At 35.6% G+C, this 20,483-nt stretch overlaps 1 protein-coding gene across 4 annotated transcripts in view; it reads right to left on the bottom strand.

The window, feature by feature from the left end:
* ARHGAP29 (Rho GTPase activating protein 29) overlaps positions 1-20,483 on the bottom strand; it is a 67,037-nt gene that overhangs the window by 32,742 nt on the left and 13,812 nt on the right. For 3 of the 4 annotated variants that reach the window (XM_047870546.1, XM_047870548.1, XM_047870547.1), the window contains 3 exons: positions 13,673-13,807; positions 2,485-2,581; positions 2,060-2,132 (listed from right to left, as the gene is read on the bottom strand). In XM_047870546.1, the coding sequence (XP_047726502.1) occupies positions 2,060-2,132; positions 2,485-2,581; positions 13,673-13,807 (305 nt within the window). Of the gene's footprint in view, positions 1-2,059; positions 2,133-2,484; positions 2,582-11,974; positions 12,100-13,672; positions 13,808-20,483 lie in introns of those variants that run through there. The other variant, XM_047870549.1, reaches the window with a different exon arrangement.

Below are 20,483 nucleotides of genomic sequence, written 5' to 3'. Positions count from 1 at the left end.
AAGTATTTTCCTATTAAGAATTATTATAGTAAGTGTGCACAATAGAGGCACAAAAACAAGAAATACGAGTCGCACCAAAAATTTTAATTGTCCAGAGCTGTCACACTGATATAATGTTATTATATCTTCTGAATTAGTAGTTATGTTTAAAAGATAAAATTAAAGGAAAATTATAAATGATAGCAAAATAATTAAAGATCACTAGTGTGATATGGTTTATACATTACCCTCCCTGACTAATCAATGGATGACTTCAGAAATAATCATTATTGTTTTCTCAGTGTTACTGTACATATAACAAATACTTCAATTAGTCGTTCATATTTTGTATCGTTTTAAGATCTGCAGTTTTTATACTACTTTGATATAATATAAATACTTGGCACAGTTCCAAGTATTTGCTGAAATCTTTTTGGATTTGAACATTCTTAACAAGAAATGATCAACATATATCCTTATTGCAGTTTTTGAAAAATGATTATTTATTTATTTATTTATTTATTTATTTATTTATTTATTTATTTATTTATTTATTTATTTATTTATTTATTTTGAGAGCATGTGAGGGAGGGGCAGAGAGAGGGAGGGAGAAGACAGAATCTCAAGCAGTCTCCCAGTTGTCAACCCAGAGCCTGACACAGGGCTCAATCCCATAACCATGAGATCAGGACCTGAACTCAAATCAAGAGTTGACGCTTAACTGAGCCACCCAGTGCCCCCTTATCACAGTTTTGAAAAATAGCTTCTTGCATTTAGAGAACAATTTTTAGTCAAACAAAAATATTACTATTATAAATCTTTAAAGCAGTATTCTACAAATATTCTTCATGTTCTATTATTCCACAGCAATTTTTCTTCAAATTGGGAACCAGAACTGGAATCCTCTGACATACTCTTAGGCAGAATTAAGACCTTCAGGTCTACTAATAAGTGTTTCATGGTAACAAACTATAGGCTGTGTAAAAAGATTAACACCCTCTCTACTTCTTGCATTATTTTTCTGTTTCCACCAATCTTTAAGATCTGTGACAATGTCAGGAAGAAAAAATGGTTAAGAATTACTGGGGCGCCTGGGTGGCGCAGTCGGTTGGGCGTCCGACTTCAGCCAGGTCACGATCTCGCGGTCCGTGAGTTCGAGCCCCGCGTCAGGCTCTGGGCTGATGGCTCAGAGCCTGGAGCCTGCTTCCGATTCTGTGTCTCCCTTTCTCTCTGCCCCTCCCCCGTTCATGCTCTGTCTCTCTCTGTCCCAAAAATAAATAAATGTTGAAAAAAAAAATTAAAAAAAAAAAAAAAAAAAAAAAAAAAAAAAAAAAAGAATTACTTACTAAAATTTTGGACCGTATGACATATAGACTCATTACATAAAACACCATAAAACTATCAGAGATAGTCTTTTAAAATGATAGCTCCACTTAGAAAGTATAATTAAATTTTTGCTCCAGAAACTGACCATAATTATATTTAAAAAAAGTTTTTTAGGGGCGCCTAGGTGGCTCAGTCGGTTGAGCGTCCGACTTTGGCTCAGGTCATGATCTCGTGGTCCGTGAGTTCCAGCCCCGCATCGGGCTCTGTGCTGACAGCTCAGAGCCCGGAGCCTGTTTCAGATTCTGTGTCTCCCTCTCTCTGACCCTCCCCCATTCGTGCTCTGTCTCTCTCTGTCTCAAAAATAAACGTTAAAAAAAAAAAAAAATTTTTTTTTTAAATTTTTTTTAATGTTTATTTATTTTTGACAGAGAGACAGAGCATGAGGAAGGGAGGGGCAGAGAGAGGGGGAGACACAGAATCGGAAGCAGGCTCCAGGCTCTGAGCTGTCAGCACAGAGCTGGATGCGGGGCTCGAACTCACAGACCCCGAGATCATGACCTGAGCTGAAGTCGGACACTCAACCAACTCAGCCACCCAGGTGACCCTACCATAATTATATTTAAAATGAACTGATCTGTTTTTCTTGCTCAACTCAAAAACTATCAAAGACTACTGCTGAGATTAAAATCAGGAAATTACTGAAATATTATGTTAAAAATATTAAACTCTCTGCTTTCACACAAACCTGGCTTACCTTGCTTTCCCGAGAAACAGGCAGCCGCAATAATGAATCATTGCCTACATCTCCCATAAGGAAGTTTGTCAGGCTATCCAGGGAAGTAAGAATAAGAAACAGAAATTAAAAGACAAGTCATTACATTGCTCTGTCACAGGCTTTACATTCAACATGTAATCTAGAATAAATTTTTTTTTAAGTAAGAACCTTAGAAATAAACTCCTAGGAACTTATTCACATAGTCACTTGCAAATGGATGTTGCTTCTGAACAGCTCTAAAGACACTGGCAAATACAGTAATAAAACAATAATGAATATAGCTTTTCCAGTATTGTGATAATATTTTATATTGGTTAATATTTACTTTCCAAGTCTCTACTGAATTATGTGACATATTCTGAGATACCCAGGCCCAAATTCTTTAAATGACAGTCTCTACTTACATATTCCCAAAGGTAAAGGCCAAGGTTTCAATGGAAGAAAATACTTCTTTGAAGAGATCGTTTTTATTTTCTTCATTAACTTCTGTGAAGTTCACAGCTATGGGGAAAGGTTGGTTACAATAAATGAGAGAGAAAACATTTTATTTTTTAATTATTTTTTTAATGTTTATTTTTGAGAGAGAAAGAGAGCACACGTGAGCATGTACATGATCAGGGAGGAGCAGAAAGAGAGGAGGAGAGGCAGAATCCCAAGCAGGCTCCGCGCTGCCAGCCTGGAGCCTGACACAGGGCTCAAACTCACTAACTTTGAGATCATGACCTGAGCCAAAATGAAGAGTTGGATGCTTAACTGACTGAGCCATCCAGGTGCCCTGAGGGAGAAAACATTTTAAACTAGATTCACACAAAGTCATTTAATCTCTTAAAAATTCACCATTACTTCTAGAAGCACTAGAAGATCTGGGAACCGAGAAGCCTAATACACAAAATGAATATGATGTTCAAGTTCTTCATTAAAAAAATCATACAAAAGAATCAGCTTGCATAAAAGTAGCTGGCATTCCAAACTTCCTACTCCATGCATTACATAATTTGACACATCTAAAAAGTGATGCAATGTGAAATCAATCCATCTTGAAGTCACAGAGTCCATATTACATCAGACCTCTCCTTAAGACCACCCTATTTTCTCTATGTTTATTGCTTTACAGCATTTAAAAAAATAGATAAATGCACTGTGGGCCCACTTTAGTCAAATGAACTATATTTTTCACTAAGAATTACCACTAATTGACACCATATATACATTTGACACAGCATAAATCCTACATACAAAGCATATCACATAAACACCCAATGCTTTAGAAAATTTAAATTCCTAGTTATTTATAGCTTTATTTCTTTCAGGCTCTTGGGCTCTGAGGTTCAGGCTAATTTGATATATATAGCTGTCTCTTGTTTGCCAAAGAGACAGTCCAACCATTTTGCATTTTGTGAAAAGCAAATTGTGAAACATAACTGAAAAAGGTTTCTTATTATAACTTCTCTAGGCACCTTTGTTAAAAGCCCAGATATAATTTACCAAGACAAAATCTGAAGGTGGAATTGGCAATTTTTTTTAAAGTAACCCCTTCTACTTAAGTTGAGTTTAATGAGCAACTGGCTCCCTGTGTCCCGTCCTCCCTAGGATCCTAGCCAGTAAAGGAAAGGTAAAGAGACCAAATGAAGAGGAAGCCATCCTTTGCTTAAAACAAGATGTTTTAAAGCTTGGCTGCACAATACAATCATTGCTTAAAACCAAAAATCTGGGTCCTACTGCCAAAAATTCAGATTTCAAAGGTCTGATGAAGCATTGGTATTTGTTCAAAAATCTAGGAAGTTTAAAAACCAAAAATCTGGTCCTACCACCAAAAATTCAGATTTCAAAGGTCTGATGGAGCATACATATTTATTCAAAAGCTCTCCCAGGTGACTCTAATGTGCAACTGGGGTTGAAAATGCTTGCTGGAAAGCAAGAATTCCTAAGCAAGGATGAATGAAACCTCAAGCCTCTAAACCTCATGAAATTACAACCAAGCATTTACATGGATAAGCCTCTGTAGACATGAGGGGCTCAGGTCTATATCTTTTATTAGACTCTTCTAAAGTATCCCCAATACAAACAAAAAGAAAAATTTAAGAACCACAATAAATAATTTAAAAACTATATTTGGACTTCTGCTCTGGCCAAGATGGAAAATCAGGTTTATACTTCTGTCTGAAACAACTAGAAGAAACTCATACCAAATACATGAAACAAAAATTTTCAAGACATTGGCTATCAGGCAACGAAGGACAAGTATCTTGACAGACAAGAAACATGGGAAACAAGAAACATGGAAAGCTCAACAAGAGCCCCAGCTTACTGCCTAACATCACACAAATTACATTTCCCAGCAAAGGAAACTACTATGGATAAAGGTCACTTTATAATAATGGAGTCAATTTATCAAGGACATAATTCTATACATTTATGCCCCTGATAAACAACTCAAAATGCATGAAGCAAAACCTAGTAGAATTGCAAATAGACAAATTTATTTACAGTTACAGCCAGAGATTTCAATAGCCCTCTCTCAATAATTGACAGAATAGGCAGATGGAAAATCAGTAAGGATATGAAAGACTTCAACGATACTATCAGCCACCTCTCCTAGACAGACATTTATAGAACGTTCCATCCAGTAACAGCAGAACACATGTCTTTTCAAATACACACTAAATATTTGCCAAGATAGACTACATAATGGGCCATAAAACAAGTTAAAATGTGTTTAAAAGGATTCAAATCAGGCAAAAAATGTTCTGTGACTAGATGGAATTAAATTAGAAATAACGGAAAGATCTCTGGAAAATCCCAGATACCAGGAAACTAAATAACACACTTCTAAATAACCCATAGCTTGAAGAAGAAAAAAGGAAATTAGAAAATGTTTTGAACACAAGGAAGATGAAAACACAACATATCAAAATTGATGAAGGAGGGGTGGCGCCTAGGTGGCTCAGTAGGTTAAGCATCTGACTCTTGATTTTGGCTCAGATCATGATCTCATAGTTCTTGGGATGGAGTTCAGCGTCAGGCACTGTGCTGAGAGTGTGGAATCTGCTTGGGATTCTCTCTGCCCTTCCCCCCATGCCTTTCTCAAGACAGACAGACAGACAGAAAGAAAGAAAGAAAAGAAAGAAAAGAAAAGAAAAGAAAAGAAAAGAAAAGAAAAGAAAAGAAAGAAAAAGAAAAAGAAAGAAAGAAAGTTTTAATGAAAGGCAGGCAGGTGTAGAAAGGAGGGTTTACAAAGGGGTACACATCATCTGAACTGTGACAGTTTCACAGGGTATGCATGTCAAAATTGATCAAATTGTGTCCTTTAAATACATGTACTTTATTGCATTATCAGTTATACCCTGCTTTAAACATCTCATTGGAAAGTAAACTTTATTATTTTTTTTATTTGGATTTTATATTGAGGTGTTTTTTTTTTGAAGATTTCATTTTTTATTTTTTATTTATTTTTCAACATATGAAATTTATTGTCAAATTGGTTTCCATACAACACCCAGTGCTCATCCCAAAAGGTGCCTTCCTCAATACCCATCACCCACCCTCCACTCCCTCCCACCCCCCATCAACCCTCAGTTTGTTCTCAGTTTTTAAGAGTCTCTTATGCTTTGGCTCTCTCCCACTCTAACCTCTTTTTTTTTTCCCCCTTGGAAAGTAAACTTTAAATAGTAACTTATAATGTATATTTAAAATAACTTATAACCAGCAAAAATGTAAAGCCTACTTATATTTCCTAACCTTAACCTGTTAGACTTTAAAGAAAAAAAAATACCTTATAACACCACACCAAATTCTACAATTATTGTTTCTTTCCTAAATGGTTTTCGTAGCACTAAACATGACTGGGAGATTTAAGAAGTAATTGTGAATAGTGAAAAGACACTTACTTGAACATCTTCTTTCTTTGCCTTCCTCCTTACTTGAATGAGATTACAACCATCCAATGAAAATTCCTATTATTGCCCTTGTCTCCAATTCAAAACAGCCCTATATTTCTAATATCCTTTCTCTCTTTTTTTTTTTTTTTTCTTTTTCTTCTGCTCAGTGTTTCAAAGAAAAGTCTTTGGCTCCTTTCCAGTAATAAATCTTCCCACTCTCTCCTGCATTCTCCAAAACTCTGGGCCACCTTCCTCCATAGTTTTATTATCTCTCACTCAACTGACATTTTTTCTGGGGCGCCTGGGTGGCTCAGTCGGTTGAGCGTCTGACTTTGGCTCAGGTCATGAGTTTGAGCCCCACATCGGGCTCTGTGCTGACAGCTCAGGGCCTGGAGCCTGCTTTGAATTCTGTGTCTCCCTCTTTGCTCCTCCCCTGCTCACACTCTTGTCTATCAAAAATAAATAAAGATTTAAAAAAATTTAACTGACATTTTTTCTTATGCTACTAACATACTCAAATCTTTCCTATGTGAAAAAACTTTAATTTTACCGTATTTCCTCTTAAACCTAACATCCAACTTAATATTTATTTATTTATTATTATTATTTTTTACTGCCAAACCTCTATAAATAGGTCATAACTAAATTCACCAGGATTTGGCTTTTCATCCAGTTTAATCGTTATCAGAGGCTGAAAAACTTTGTCTGTAAAGGGCTTGAGAGCAAATAGTTTAGACTTTTCAGACCATATGGTAGGTTGTAACTATTCAACTTGGTCTAAAGGAGCCGTACATAAATGAATGAGATATGGTGATACATAAATGAGTAAGAATGGCTGTGCTCTGGTAAGACTTTATCTACAAAAATAGGCAGGCCAGATTTGGCCCACCAGAAGTAGTTTGCTGAGCCTGGTTAAGAGGATGGGTCCCGAAGCCAGTCTGCCTAGGTTAAATCTAACTATGTCTCCTACTAAGTTAATAACACAACTGCTCTGTGCCTCAGTTTCCTTATTTATAAAATATGGACGATAGTATGTATTTTGAGAACTGTTATAAAAACTGAATGAACTCAGAACAGAGCCTGCTACACAGAAAATGCTCAATAAATGTTAGTTATTATTTTCACTCAAAACCACTTTGAACACTGGCAACAAAAACCTATTGGTCAAACTTGGAGGCCTTTTTTCTCCCAAGTTTTCATCCTACCTGACTACTCTGCAACTCTCAACAACTCTACCACCTAATTTGTGTGCAACCTTGGGCAAACCTCTCTATGTCCCAGCTTCCTTATCTGCAAAGTAAGAGTTGACAGAACAATATAGTATTGACCTGAAAAATTTGCTGTGCAGATTAATAGCATAATCCAAGCAAAATTTAACAGTGTCTAGCATACAGGAAGTGTATCGTCAATAATGTGTGCTATTACTACTACAAATATTAACCACTTGCTTCCATCTTGAAGTCTTCTGCACTGTTAGAAGCAGTCTGTTATAGATAGTAACTAGAAGGAGAGGGCTTCAGAGTTTCAGACCAGAGTTCAAATCTAACCATTACCACTTCTGGAGTTATTCTGGATACATCACCTCACTGCAATTTCTTCGTCTGTAAAATGGTGTATTATTCAAAGAAATGTCAAGCGCTTAGAGTACCCTGCTTGATAGTGAACATGGTACCCTCACGTTCTATATCTATCTATTGACAATTTTACTTAATAGTCATTCCACTCAGCCTGCAGTTCTCACTTTGGTTCTCTTCTCTATACATTATGCCCACAGAATCACATCCTCTTTCATATCTTTGAGGTAAATGGATCCTTAAAAACTACCTGTCTAGTTTTAACCTCTGAGCTCCAGATCCACACTTCCAATGGTCTGTTTGATATATTCCTTCTGCTTCCCAGGCTTTACCCGCATTATAATCTCAACATGTCCTAATTGAACTCTACCCTCTCTTCTAGTCTGCCCTTTAAGCCAACTCTTTTCCATACATTTCTTAGCTCATTATCTTTACTTTCAAGATGCCTCTAAAATATTTTCTTCCTTTCCATTCCCACTGCCACTTAGTTCAAAAGGCCAAATTTTACTTCTAGTCTGGACTATTTAACAACCTGCTAACTGGTTTCTCTGTCTCCACTCTCTTCTTCCTATTAGACATTCTTCAAAATTCCATCAAAATTTTGCTCAAGGTTTAAATAATTGTCTCCCTTGGGTTCCTTATTAAGTCACTAAGCACTAAGGCACATTTAGTATCTCTTTAAGAAATCACATGAATAGCTTTCATACATATCATCTATTAGTGACTTTCAAACTTTTTTGACCACAACCTTGCGTAAGAAATACATATTATATCATGACCAAGTATACCATACACACATAATAGTTATAAGTTATATAACACCTACAAAGTTTCTGAAACATTCTTAGGTCTTTTTTTTTTTTTTTAAGTTTATTTATTTATTTTGAGAGACAAAGAGTGAGCAGGGGAGGGGCAGAGAGAAAGAGAAAGAATTCCAAGCAGGCTCTGTGCTCTCAGCACAGAGCCTGATGTGAGGGTCCATCTCATGAACCGTGAGATCATGACCTGAGCTGAAATCAAGAGTAGGATGCTTAACCGACTGAGTCACCCAGAAACCCCACATCCTTACATCTGATACAATAGTGTTGTATTCTGGTTTTTCTTTTCTATTCTCTTTTGTATTTTAAAAATGTTGGTCACAATCCACTAACCTGATGTCATAAATTAGGGACCACAGGTGAAAACCACTGAATTAAAAGATATAATGAAGCAAATTTTCACCTTATGCATGGGAAAAAATGTTTAGGGGAAAAAACAAACCAAAAACAGTAAGACTTACAAAATGAAAACCTTAAGTTGCTTCTGAGAAACATAAAAGACAACTTGAAGAAATGAAATGCATACTATGTTTTCAGAAATGCTAAGTATATAACTTCTCCTTAATTCATAACTTTAATTATGACTTTATGAATTTATAAACCTTACTCATCCCCTCAAAAATACCCATAGATATTTTTGGGAACTACATAAGCCAATTCAAAAGTCCTGATGGAAAAATAAAATCCTGAACAAAAAGAGTAATAGAAAGAGGAGTTACTCCTTTCAGACACTAAAACATACTTTACAACTACAATAAAGATGGTGTGTATTGGCACATGACTAAGCAAATCAGTGGGACATAATACGGTCCAAACATGGATATAAACACATATGACAGTTTAGTGTACTTATGATAAAAATGGCATCTCAAATCAGTCAGGAAAAGATGAATTATGTGATAAGTAAGCCAGACATGTAGATACTCTAGAATGTATCAAGGACTTAAATTTAGTAAATGACACCATGACAACATTCAATGAAAAAACACTGGAGAGGGGCGCCTGGGTGGCGCAGTCGGTTAAGCGTCCGACTTCAGCCAGGTCACGATCTCGCGATCTCGCGGTCTCGCGGTCTGTGAGTTTGAGCCCCGCGTCAGGCTCTGGGCTGATGGCTCAGAGCCTGGAGCCTGTTTCCGATTCTGTGTCTCCCTCTCTCTCTGCCCCTCCCCCGTTCATGCTCTGTCTCTCTCTGTCCCAAAAATAAATAAACGTTGAAAAAAAAATTTAAAAAAACAAACAAACAAACAAAAAAACACTGGAGAATGCTATTATAATCTCAGAGCAGGGAAGTCCTTCCTATTACTTAAAACCCAAGAACCATACAAAAGATTGATAAATTTATTCTTTTTTTTAATGTTTGTTTATTTTTGAGAGAAAGAGGGCTGGGGAGAGGCAGAGAGAGAGGGAGACAGAGGATGTGAAGCAGGCTCCTCACTGACAGCACAGAGCCCGATGTGGGGTCTGAACTCATGAACTGTGAGATCATGACCTGGGCCAGAGTCAGACACTTAACCAACTGAGCCACCCAGGTTCCCAAGACTGATAAATTTAAATGCAAAAATAAAATAAAATACCATAAGCACATCAAAAGATAAAGGAAGTCTGCAACTTACATCAAAGTTTAAGGACTAATTTCACTTAACACAGAGTTTCTACAAATCAAAATAGAAAAAAAAGACCAACCATCAAAAAAAAGGGTCAACTCACATAGAAGGATGTATAAATGCCTCCAAAGCATATGAAAAGACAACTGCACTCAAAATAAGGGAAATGCAAATCAAATCTACACCGAGATGCCAATTTTTACTATTAGACTGGATAACAAAGTGTGGTAACCAACTGTGTTGGCAAAGGTGCAGTAAATCAGCATTTTCAGCACTGCTATCAGAAAGGCAGAACCACTGCAAAGGGTGTTTAGCAATATCAGAAATACAAATACAAATGAATAAGGCTATTCATCAAAGCATTATTGTAACAGAAAAAAACTGGAAACAATCCAAACATCTATTAGTGAACTGGTTAAATAAATTATATAGCACATAAATATAACAGATTACCATGCAGCTTTGAAAAAAACAGAACAAATCACAACAAAAGAATTAGGAAATGCTTTATGTACAGAACATAAACAATGAGCAAGGAGCAAAAAGGCTACCATTTGTGTAAAAAGGAGGGTAAAGAAGAGAACATATTGTATCATTTATATATGCATAACACGTCTCTGGAAAGATACACAAAAAAATCAATAATAGTTGTCGCTTATCCAGGTAAAGGAAAGGGTAGCTAAGTGAGATAAAATAGACACTTCACTGTTGAATACTCTTTTATGCCATTTGCATTATGAACCATTTGAATGTACTGCCTATTAGAAAATTAAGTTTTCAAAACAGAAAGAAGACACGAGGCTTCTACAATTTTAGATATGTAATTAAAAGCTTTTTTTGTCAATTTTTTGTCAATTTTTTGTCAATTTTTAAATCTAGGGCAAAATACAGATCATGAAAAACCTAAATAAATGGTCCTAGTCCTATTAATTTATATTACCAGACTGACCAAAATAACTATAAATCATGAAAACACAAATACTTAAGTACCTAACAAATTACTGAGCGCTGAAGATGTCTTTTATCTACTTCAAAAATAAGCTGTATCTCTCTTACCATATTGCAAATATTTTGTCAGACTGAACTTCCTGCTTGGAAACAGGAGGAGACACAGGAAATACAAATCACTATTAGAATGAATGAGGAAAACCTTATCTTTTAAAGTTTTTAATTTAAAGTTTTAAAATGTTCTTTTAAAGTTATTAAAAAGGTAAATTCCAAAGTTAAAATAAAAAGTAAAAGGAGTTAAAGATTCCAATTTCATTCCAATGCATTTAGTATGCAGAGGAAGCAGACAGACTTTATGCATTAACACCTGTAGTAGCACAAACAAGATTAGACCTCCATGATTCTAAAGTCATTCTGTGTATGTCATCTTTTAATGTTTTGGTATATTTGTCAAATGCATCGACAGTGAAGACATTCAGAACAAGTCATGTCACCTTTGTTTTTTTAAATGTAATCACGGGTTTAAAACAAAATGATCTTCACATTCCTGTCAGCTTTCTGATCCTAATGTATGACAGCTTTTTTCTTTAAATTTTCCCCCTTTAAAATAGAAATAAAAACACGCTTTTACAGGTTTTTTTTAAATATTAAAATAGCATATGCAAAATATCTAGATTGCCAGAGAACAGAGATTCAAAAATAGTTTCTACCTCCCCCTTGCCTTTCCAGGGTTTTAAAATTAAATTATCATTAGAAGAAAAAATTAAGTATGTTTGAATTTGACCTCAATTTTTCGGGTCACTGAATATTTTTCATTTGAGGTATCAGTGATGTTCTTAGATGGCCTCAACAATAAGAGTGAGCTGGAAAGGTTTTATTTAAACACATAAATTTATACCAAGGAAAACACAATTTAAAAAATTTTCTAATCTCATGGGGCATACTGAAACAGAAGTTTAGGAACAAAAAAGTAATCTTTTAAATTTCACCCAACACAAAAGTAAAATTGTAACAATAATCCCAAGGGTAAAGACACTCATAGTGGGAGATAATATTCAAAAGATTGCTTTACCTCAAAGGAAAAAAGATCTCCAAGGCAGCTGAGAGGCCACTTTCTTCAAGTCTGTTTCTGGAATGTGGACACCAACTATACACAGGCACACTCCTTCCCCAGGACATCCTGACTGCACACAATAGCTACTGACAACAATTGAATGAACTGTGGTCGCTATTTCCAAGCATGGAAATTTTACTATCTATAGACGCAAATTTCCCTATCTAAGTTAAATGACACTTATAAACAATCTATTTAAAAACAAATTTGGTTACCAAGCACATTTTTAAAAGTCGCAACAGAAACTACCCATTTTTCTCATTTAAAGCCATCTATATGTTTCTCAATGTTTGAAATACGGGGGAAAAAAAAAAGAACCACACAAACACAATACATCTATGTCAAAAAACAGAGGAAGTGTTCCTCAGGTATATGGACCATATTTTATTGACAAGCTTTTTATTTTGTCCTCATGCCTCACTCATCCCTTGACACTTGCCCTTTGCCTTCTCTAGATACGAGTGTGTTCACCAATTGCACCATGTTCTTCACATCCAGATTTCTCGTGCAAGTGCCCCAAATCACAGTCCCAACCTCCACCACCCCATCTCAAAAATGCCCACTCAACCTCTGAGACTCAGTACAGTAATTTCCCTGCCCCCAAGAATCCTTTCCTTTCCTTACTCAACCTGCAGGTAATCACTTTCTACAATTACATTACTTGAATTCATATTACTTGTAAGTGACATATAACACTGACAATCACTTCTTGTACTCTAATTTAAAATTCCATGACATCTTTCTCCAGACCATCTCCTTACTTCTTAGGTGTTCATCCTCTCTCTGTCCCTGGGATCTCTTATTCAGCCTGTATTTACTCTGCACAGTCTGAGTTGGTCACCTTCTTCCATTACCACCTAGACACCACACCTTTCAAGTCTGCCTCTTCAACTCACATTAATCATCAACATCCTGCATTTCATCAAATCAGTATCCATCCCCTCCTCTAGAACAACCACATTCCACCTCCACCACACTCAAGCTTCTGCCTTAGATCAGACTGCCAATCCACATCCAGTCCCTTATTTCTACTAATCTCCTAACTGAATTCCGTCTCATTCTTCTCAAATACTCCCTTCACTTTCAATCCTTCTTATATACTGTAGTCCAGAAAAACAGATTCTAACACTTTGGGTGGCAAGTCCTTTCATTAGAGGATAAATCCTAATTCTTGATTCTTTATTATATGTAATACACGTGTGTGTATTTATCCATACATATAATTAGTTTCACTTTTTTTACATTAAAAAAAAGTCTTTTTCTCTATTCACCTCCCTCCTTTAAGTGGAGTTGCTACAAATTACCATTTTCCAGCACCAATTGTCCTCACAAAACAAAGACTTTTGTACACTAATGACCTACTTCAAAAGAGCATGCCCTCTTTCAAAAAACTCAAAAATTTTAAATATCATTTGTTTAATTTATTTCAGGTAGTATTTTTAGGCTGCTTCCTGCCAAATAAGTTTTAATTTTCGAAAGGAAAAGAGTTTTAGGTGTGACTCCGTGGGAATATCCACATATCAAAGTATACATAACTCCTACTGACACGTGATACCAATACCACATGGGGAGATGGCACTATAGTCATTATAGACCAAAATGTATCACTTGGATGCCTTTTGCCCACACCACCCACATTTAATAGATCTTTCTTACCTTTTACTTTTGCAGTAAGCATTTCTGCAGCATTTTGAAGATCAACAGAATTGAGGTTCTGATGTTTATTCATTACAGATTTTAAAACACGGAGGAGTTCATCCAGACGTATATGAATGACTTCTTTAAAGCAATCTTAAAGAAAAAAAAAAGGTTTGTTTCCCACCAGGTTTCAGGAATGCAAACTATGACAGATCATTTTGAAACACACTTTAAGTAGAAGCAGTGGCCCCACAATTTTTGCCCACTATACGTTCACTTGTGTTTTCACCATTGCAGTTAGTATATATAGTTTATACAGCCTTCAAAAATTCATAATCGTTTTAAGTCAGTAAAGATTTCAGTTACAGTCAAGTTAGTACTACCTTTTTCAGTTTTCCCAGTCTAAATATGTCTCCAGATTTCCTTTGAGGCAACTTCGAGGTCAGTTTTTCCTGTTTTATAGTTTCAACCATAACATGCTTTAGAATATATATGGTAACAGAATTAAAGCTCAACAATGCCTGGTATATAAACTAATACTAAAGAACACTTACATGTCAAGTTTCCACATTAGAATTGATTCTTTGCATTAGGTAATTATTAGATTAAAAGTCATATAAGAACTACCATTTGACCTGCCCATTTTAAAAACCTGTGATATAATTTGCATATGATAAAATACACAGATCTTTATATGGTTCAATGAATTTGTGTGCTTTTAGGAAAATCGAATTTGTTGCCAATGATGAAAAATTGAGACATCATTCCAAAAATTCCAGATTTCTGGAATTTACTCTTGAAAACTCAAAATCTGGTTATAGCAGGCTCACATCCTCCTTGGCCATAAGCAGCTGTAACAAAGCAGCACTGCTCTCTTGGGTACCCCCTTCTTCCCAGTCTCTACCTGTCTACCCCAAGCCTGCTCTGCTCATTTATACCAACTCTGGGCAGATGGAGGCAGGCAGGATTTTATAATCCCTGGAAATAAGGTGACCATATGAATTATCATTCAAACCAAAACACTCTAAGCAAGTAAAAAGGGTAATGCTACCCATAATCGTGTCAGCACAATAGGCATATTCCTGGACTGTCATCCCAGGCAAATAAGAACGTATAATCACCCTAAACTTTGAAATCCCTCAAGTAATCCTCAAACATCTAAAAGGACAACCACCTTAAATGCAATACTCTGATGTAATATTCCTTTCTGTAGCCTTACATATAGCGCTAGTTTAATAATAGTTAACATTTATTAAGGGGTTCCTAGGTGCTAGGCACTGTTAAAAGCACTTAAAAAGGTATTATCTCATTTAACTTTCATATCAATCTAATTAGGTAGATAATTTTAAAATACCTATTGTACAGTTGAGAATATTGAGGTACACCTAAGTTCCCCAAGTTACTAAACTGTGGGGCCAGAATTTGAACCCAGAGAGTATAATTACAGAAGCCATGCTCTTAATGTTACACTGCCTCCCTACTGAAATAGCTTAAAAAGCAAACAAAACCCATTTTTTAAACACAATGTCATCTTATACAAATTTTTCAGAAATGTTAAAAAGATAACCATCAGAAAGAAAAACTGTCTTTAGATTAAAAAACAAAAATGAAAAATTCTACCACCATCTACCAAATATTCCATTCATTAACTACACTATCAAGAGAAAAAAAATATGTATAAGAGGTGTAGGCAAGGTAGGGAGGTAGATCTATCAGGGTGAAGAGTATTCCAGGAAGAGGCAAACAATAGTTCAGGGAGAGATGGAAGCAGAGAGAACAGAGTACCTTCAGGAGAAAACATGACTCATTCATCCAATAAATTTTAATTTTAAAGGTGCTGGCCTAAGTAGCCTTAGAATGAGTGAGTCTATAAGACTAAAAGAAAACAAAACGCACAAAAGTATTATACTCTATTGTATTGACAAAGTGCTTCCAATGAGGCTTTGGTTAATGATTCTGATGTTGTTATACATATGTACTGGAATTGAACAACTGGGTAAATGGATGGTGGATGGTGGGAACCAGGAATCTCACTGTTGGCACAGAAATTCACAAATAAACAGGAGAAGGAGGCTATAAGGATCCATACTGTGGTAGATTACAGTTGGATGCTTCATAAACCTATGTTTATGGAGCACCTGGCTGGCTCAGTCAGTAGGGCATGCAACTCTTCATCTTGGGGTTGTGAGTTCAAGCCCCACGTTGGGTATAGAGATCATTTAAAAATAAAAGCTTTAAAAAACGAATTCATGTTTAGCTTAATACAGACACAGGTGGCTGTATCTAATATAGAAATGTTTATAGATATGTGTATTTACACAGGTTAGTATACACACATACATTTCTTTGATCTGTCCACTGAAAGGGCCTAAAGGAAATGAAACCTATCACTGTGAGTTTGGTTTCTAATACTGTTCTCTAATAAAAGGAAAAGGAACCAGGGCTTCTTAGAGAAAGGGATGACCCTAGGACCGGGGAAGGAAACATGCAAGATGAGTTAGAAGGATCCAGTAGAACCAGAAAGTAAGAGCTTAGAAAAACTAACCCTCACACTGAATAAGGTATGCCAAGAGCACAAAGGAGCCAACTGAGAGAGCTCCTAATGGCCAAAGCTAGAAAAATTTGAGCAACAAATAAAGTAGTACTGGATCATAACCCAAAATATAAAATAAATATAAATGAGCACATACTGACACAAATGAATAAATTAACACGTGAAAGAGAAGAGACAAATCTCTTGTATAGAAGAATGCCAAATAATTTATGTAGATCTTTTGTCCTCAAGGAGGTGGAGCATGCACATAGTGACTTCCTTCCAAAGAATACAGTAGAGAAAGGTGAACAAAATGAGTAACTTTAAAGTAGAGAAACTTTACTATTAAAGACAGGTGATCAAGGTCAACATTAACAGTGATATACCACGTTTATAGTAATTATTCTTGACATGATCCATGATGAAAATGGCACTTCACATATGTTATCTTCCTCCTCAATATCCCAATCTAATCATGAGAAAAACATCAAATTCTAATCAAGGTACATCCTACAAAAAAACTAGTACTCCCTAAAATCGTAAAGGTCATCAGGGCGCCTGGGTGGCTCAGTCAGTTACGCATCCAACTTCAGCTCAGGTCATGATCTCATGGTTTGTGGGTTGGGGCCGCATGTCCGGCCTTGTGCTGACAGCTCAGCGCCTGGAGCCTGCTTCAGATTCTTTGTTTCCCTCTCTTCTTGCCCCTCCCCAGCTCACGGTCTGTCTCTCTCTCAAAAATAAAATAGACATTAAAAAAATAAATAAATATGGGAATGCAAGCTGGTGCACCCACTCTGGAAAGCAGTATGGAGGTTCCTCAAAAAACAAAACATAGAACTACCCTACAACCCAGCAATTGCACTACTAGGCATTTACCCATGGGATACAGGTGTGCTGTTTCAAAGGGACACATGCACCCCCATGTTTATAGCAGCACTATCAATAATAGCCAAAGTATGGAAAGACCCCAAATGTCCATCGATGGATGAATGGATAAAGAAGATGTGGTGTGTACACACACACACACACACACACACACACACACACACACACAAAATGGAGTATTACTCAGCAATCAAAAAGAATGAAATCTTGCCATTTGCAACTACGTGGATGGAACTGGAGGGTATTACGCTAAGTGAAATTAGAAAAAGACAAAAATCATATGACTTCACTCATATGAGAACTTTAAGAGACAAAACAGATGAACATAAGGGAAGGGAAACAAAAATAATATAAAAATGGGGGGGGGGGCAAAACAGAAGAGACTCATAAATATGGAGAACAAACTGAGGGTTACTGGAGAGGTTGTGGGAGGGGGGATGGGCTAAATGGGTAAGGGGCACTAAGGAATCTACTCCTGAAATCACTGTTGCACTATATGCTAATTTGGATGTAAATTTTTAAAAATAAAAATAAAATTTAAATAAATAAATAATAAAATAAAATAACTGTCAAGGTCATCCAAAGTGAAGAAAGTCTGAGAAACTGTCACAATCACGAACAGCCTAAGGAGACATGAGAATTAAATGTAATAGGATAGGATCCTAGAAGAGAAAAACAACATTAGGAACAATTTATGGCAATATGAATAAACTATGGGCTTTAATCAATAAGAATGCATCATTAGTATCAAATATTGGTTCATTAACAGATGTACTCTACTAATGTAAGATATTAATAAATAAGGAAAACTGGGTATAAGAATATATGGGAATTCTCTATACGATCTTCTCAGTTTTTCTGTAAATCAAAAACTGTTCTAAAAATAAGGTCTATTTAAGCCAAAGTAAGGAAAGAGCCCAAATGTCCATTGACAGATGAATGGATAGAGAAGATGTGGTATATATATACAATGGAGTATCAGCTGGCAATCAAAAAGCATGAAATCTTGCCATTTGCAACAACGAGAATGGAACTAGAAAGTATTATGCTAAACGAAATAAGTCAGAGAAAGACAAATATCATATGAATTCACTCATATGAGGAATTTAAGATACAAAAGAGATGAACATAAGGGAAGGGAAGCAAAAAGAATATAAAAACAAGGAGGAGGACAAAACGTAAGAGACTCAAATACAGAGAACTGAGGGTTGCTGAAGGGGCTGTGGGTGGGGGGGATGGGCTAAATAGGTAAGGGGCATTAAGGAAGACACTGGGGATGAGCACTGGGTGTTATACACAGGGGATGAATCACTAGAATCTACTCCTGAAAACAAGATTGCACTATATGCTAACTTGGATGTAAATTAAAAAAAAATAAATTAATTAAAAATATACATATAATAAAAAAAATAAGGTCTATTTAAAAAATGACATACAAATGGGCAAGAAATATTAGGAATTTTATGTACTGTTGGAATTTTCCCCATAAATATATGTTACTTTTATAATTAAACATTTATTTTAATTCCTAGGGAAAATGTGGTATGCAATTTAAAGAATTATCTTAAATGATCACTATATGGTCTGTTTCATAATTGTGTATGTTAGCTCATTCAGTAGGTTTACTTGGTTGAAACAATACAGCTTAGTGGTTGGTTAAAAACATTATCTCTAGAACCAGATTGCTTGAATTTGAGCTTCAGTTCCATGGTTCATAAACCTTGGGTGAGTTACTTAACCTCTCGGTGCCTCAGTTTCCTCATCCATAAAAGGAAGATAATGGTAGCTACTTTATAGGATTATTGGATTAAATGAGTTAAAACACATAATGTACTTGGAACAGTGGCCAGAACATAGTAAGCCCTCCATAAATGTTTATAGCTATTTTTATTAGTGTATGCAATAGTAGAAACAGGTTAATAACATAGATTAGGTCTGAAATGGAACCTCATAGCTTTGAAATAAAACAAACTTCTGGAAAATAATACAATTTGAATAGCTTAAAAAAAATAACATATAAAAAACAAAATAAAGCTAGTTAATGGTAATACTGCTGCCTACTTATCAAAATCAAGGTTGAATGATTATCTAATATCATAAAACCTAACCTATGTTAGTCCTAAAAAAGAGAAAGGAAAGCCAGTTATCTCTGTCCTGTATTCTTGATGTTTCACAACAAAATCTACAGATATTAATACACTTGGGGAATGCTGTAAAAATACTTATTTTAAGATCTCAGGTCAAAAGAGCTTGATTGTGGAGTGTCAACAACCATCAATATTCAAAATTAGTTTTGGGTATTAAGCAAGAACTACAAGATACTAATGGCTTAAGTGCCTAAATAAACTAAGGTAATAAATTCTGGACTTTTCAGAGCCAAGGAAATTAAATATGTGGAATTAAATATATTTCAAAACTATTATGTTTTTCAATTTTCTTAGTTTTAATTTCTAACACAATAAATAGTAACAGATACAGCCCACACAAAGAAAAATCTTCAGGATCCTCAATAATTTTTAACAGTATTAAGAGGTCTTAAGAATCCCTACCATGGTTTTTCTTAAAAGTCACTGCAAAACATTCCAATAACTGTTAGCATAAATGTTTTATCAACTTGAAATTCTTTTTTTCCTATAAGGAAGCCTTTATAAATAGATATTGAAGTTGTTTCAAATCAAACTATAAAAAACAGTAACTGAGTTCTTTAGTAATAAATTTCAGAAGTGTCTCAAATTACCCTGTAATTCCAATTTCCTGTAACTGAACACTTTTCTGAAGCCTATAAATCAACAGAAATAAACATGATAGCTACTTTTTAGAAATGTTAATTACAAGGATTCATAACCTTTCCTGAGTAGATGAGTCAACTACTAGAACATCAGTATGTCCTGATAATACTTCAAATGGGACTTAATAATTTAGCAAGCTCTTAATTATGTATTATAAGTGGTAAAAAAAAAAAGAAGTTCCATTTTTACCAAATGTTCTTTCCCCTTATAATAGACTAAAGCTATCTCATGTTATTTTTATGAAGCAAAAAGCCTCTTAAACTGAAAATACAACTTTGTAAAAAGGGCTTAAGGAATTTAAGCAGCTCTTTCACCAACAGTACTCTTCCCACTCCACACCCCCCCCACCGCCCCCCAAAAACAGTCGCAGTAATGAGCAAAGCAAATGAGGTTAGTAACTGTTCTTCCCCAATACAAAAGAAAGCTGTAAGTGGCTAATTGGTGTGATAGAAAATAATGGATTCGGGTGGGGGGGGGGGGGGGGCCTGGCTGGCTCAGTCAATAGAGCAGGCAACTCTTGATCTCAGGGTTTTTCACATCAGGTGTGGAGCCTACTCAAAAAAAAAAAAGAATAGATTTAGATCAAGAAACCTGGGTTCCAATGCTTGATCTTCCACTTCCT

The sequence above is a fragment of the Prionailurus viverrinus genome, chromosome C1 (genome assembly GCF_022837055.1).
Source record: "Prionailurus viverrinus isolate Anna chromosome C1, UM_Priviv_1.0, whole genome shotgun sequence".
NCBI classification, from domain to species: Eukaryota; Metazoa; Chordata; class Mammalia; order Carnivora; family Felidae; genus Prionailurus; species Prionailurus viverrinus.
The sequence above is the reverse complement of the archived record's forward strand: the minus strand, read 5'-3'. Positions and strand labels throughout refer to the sequence as shown.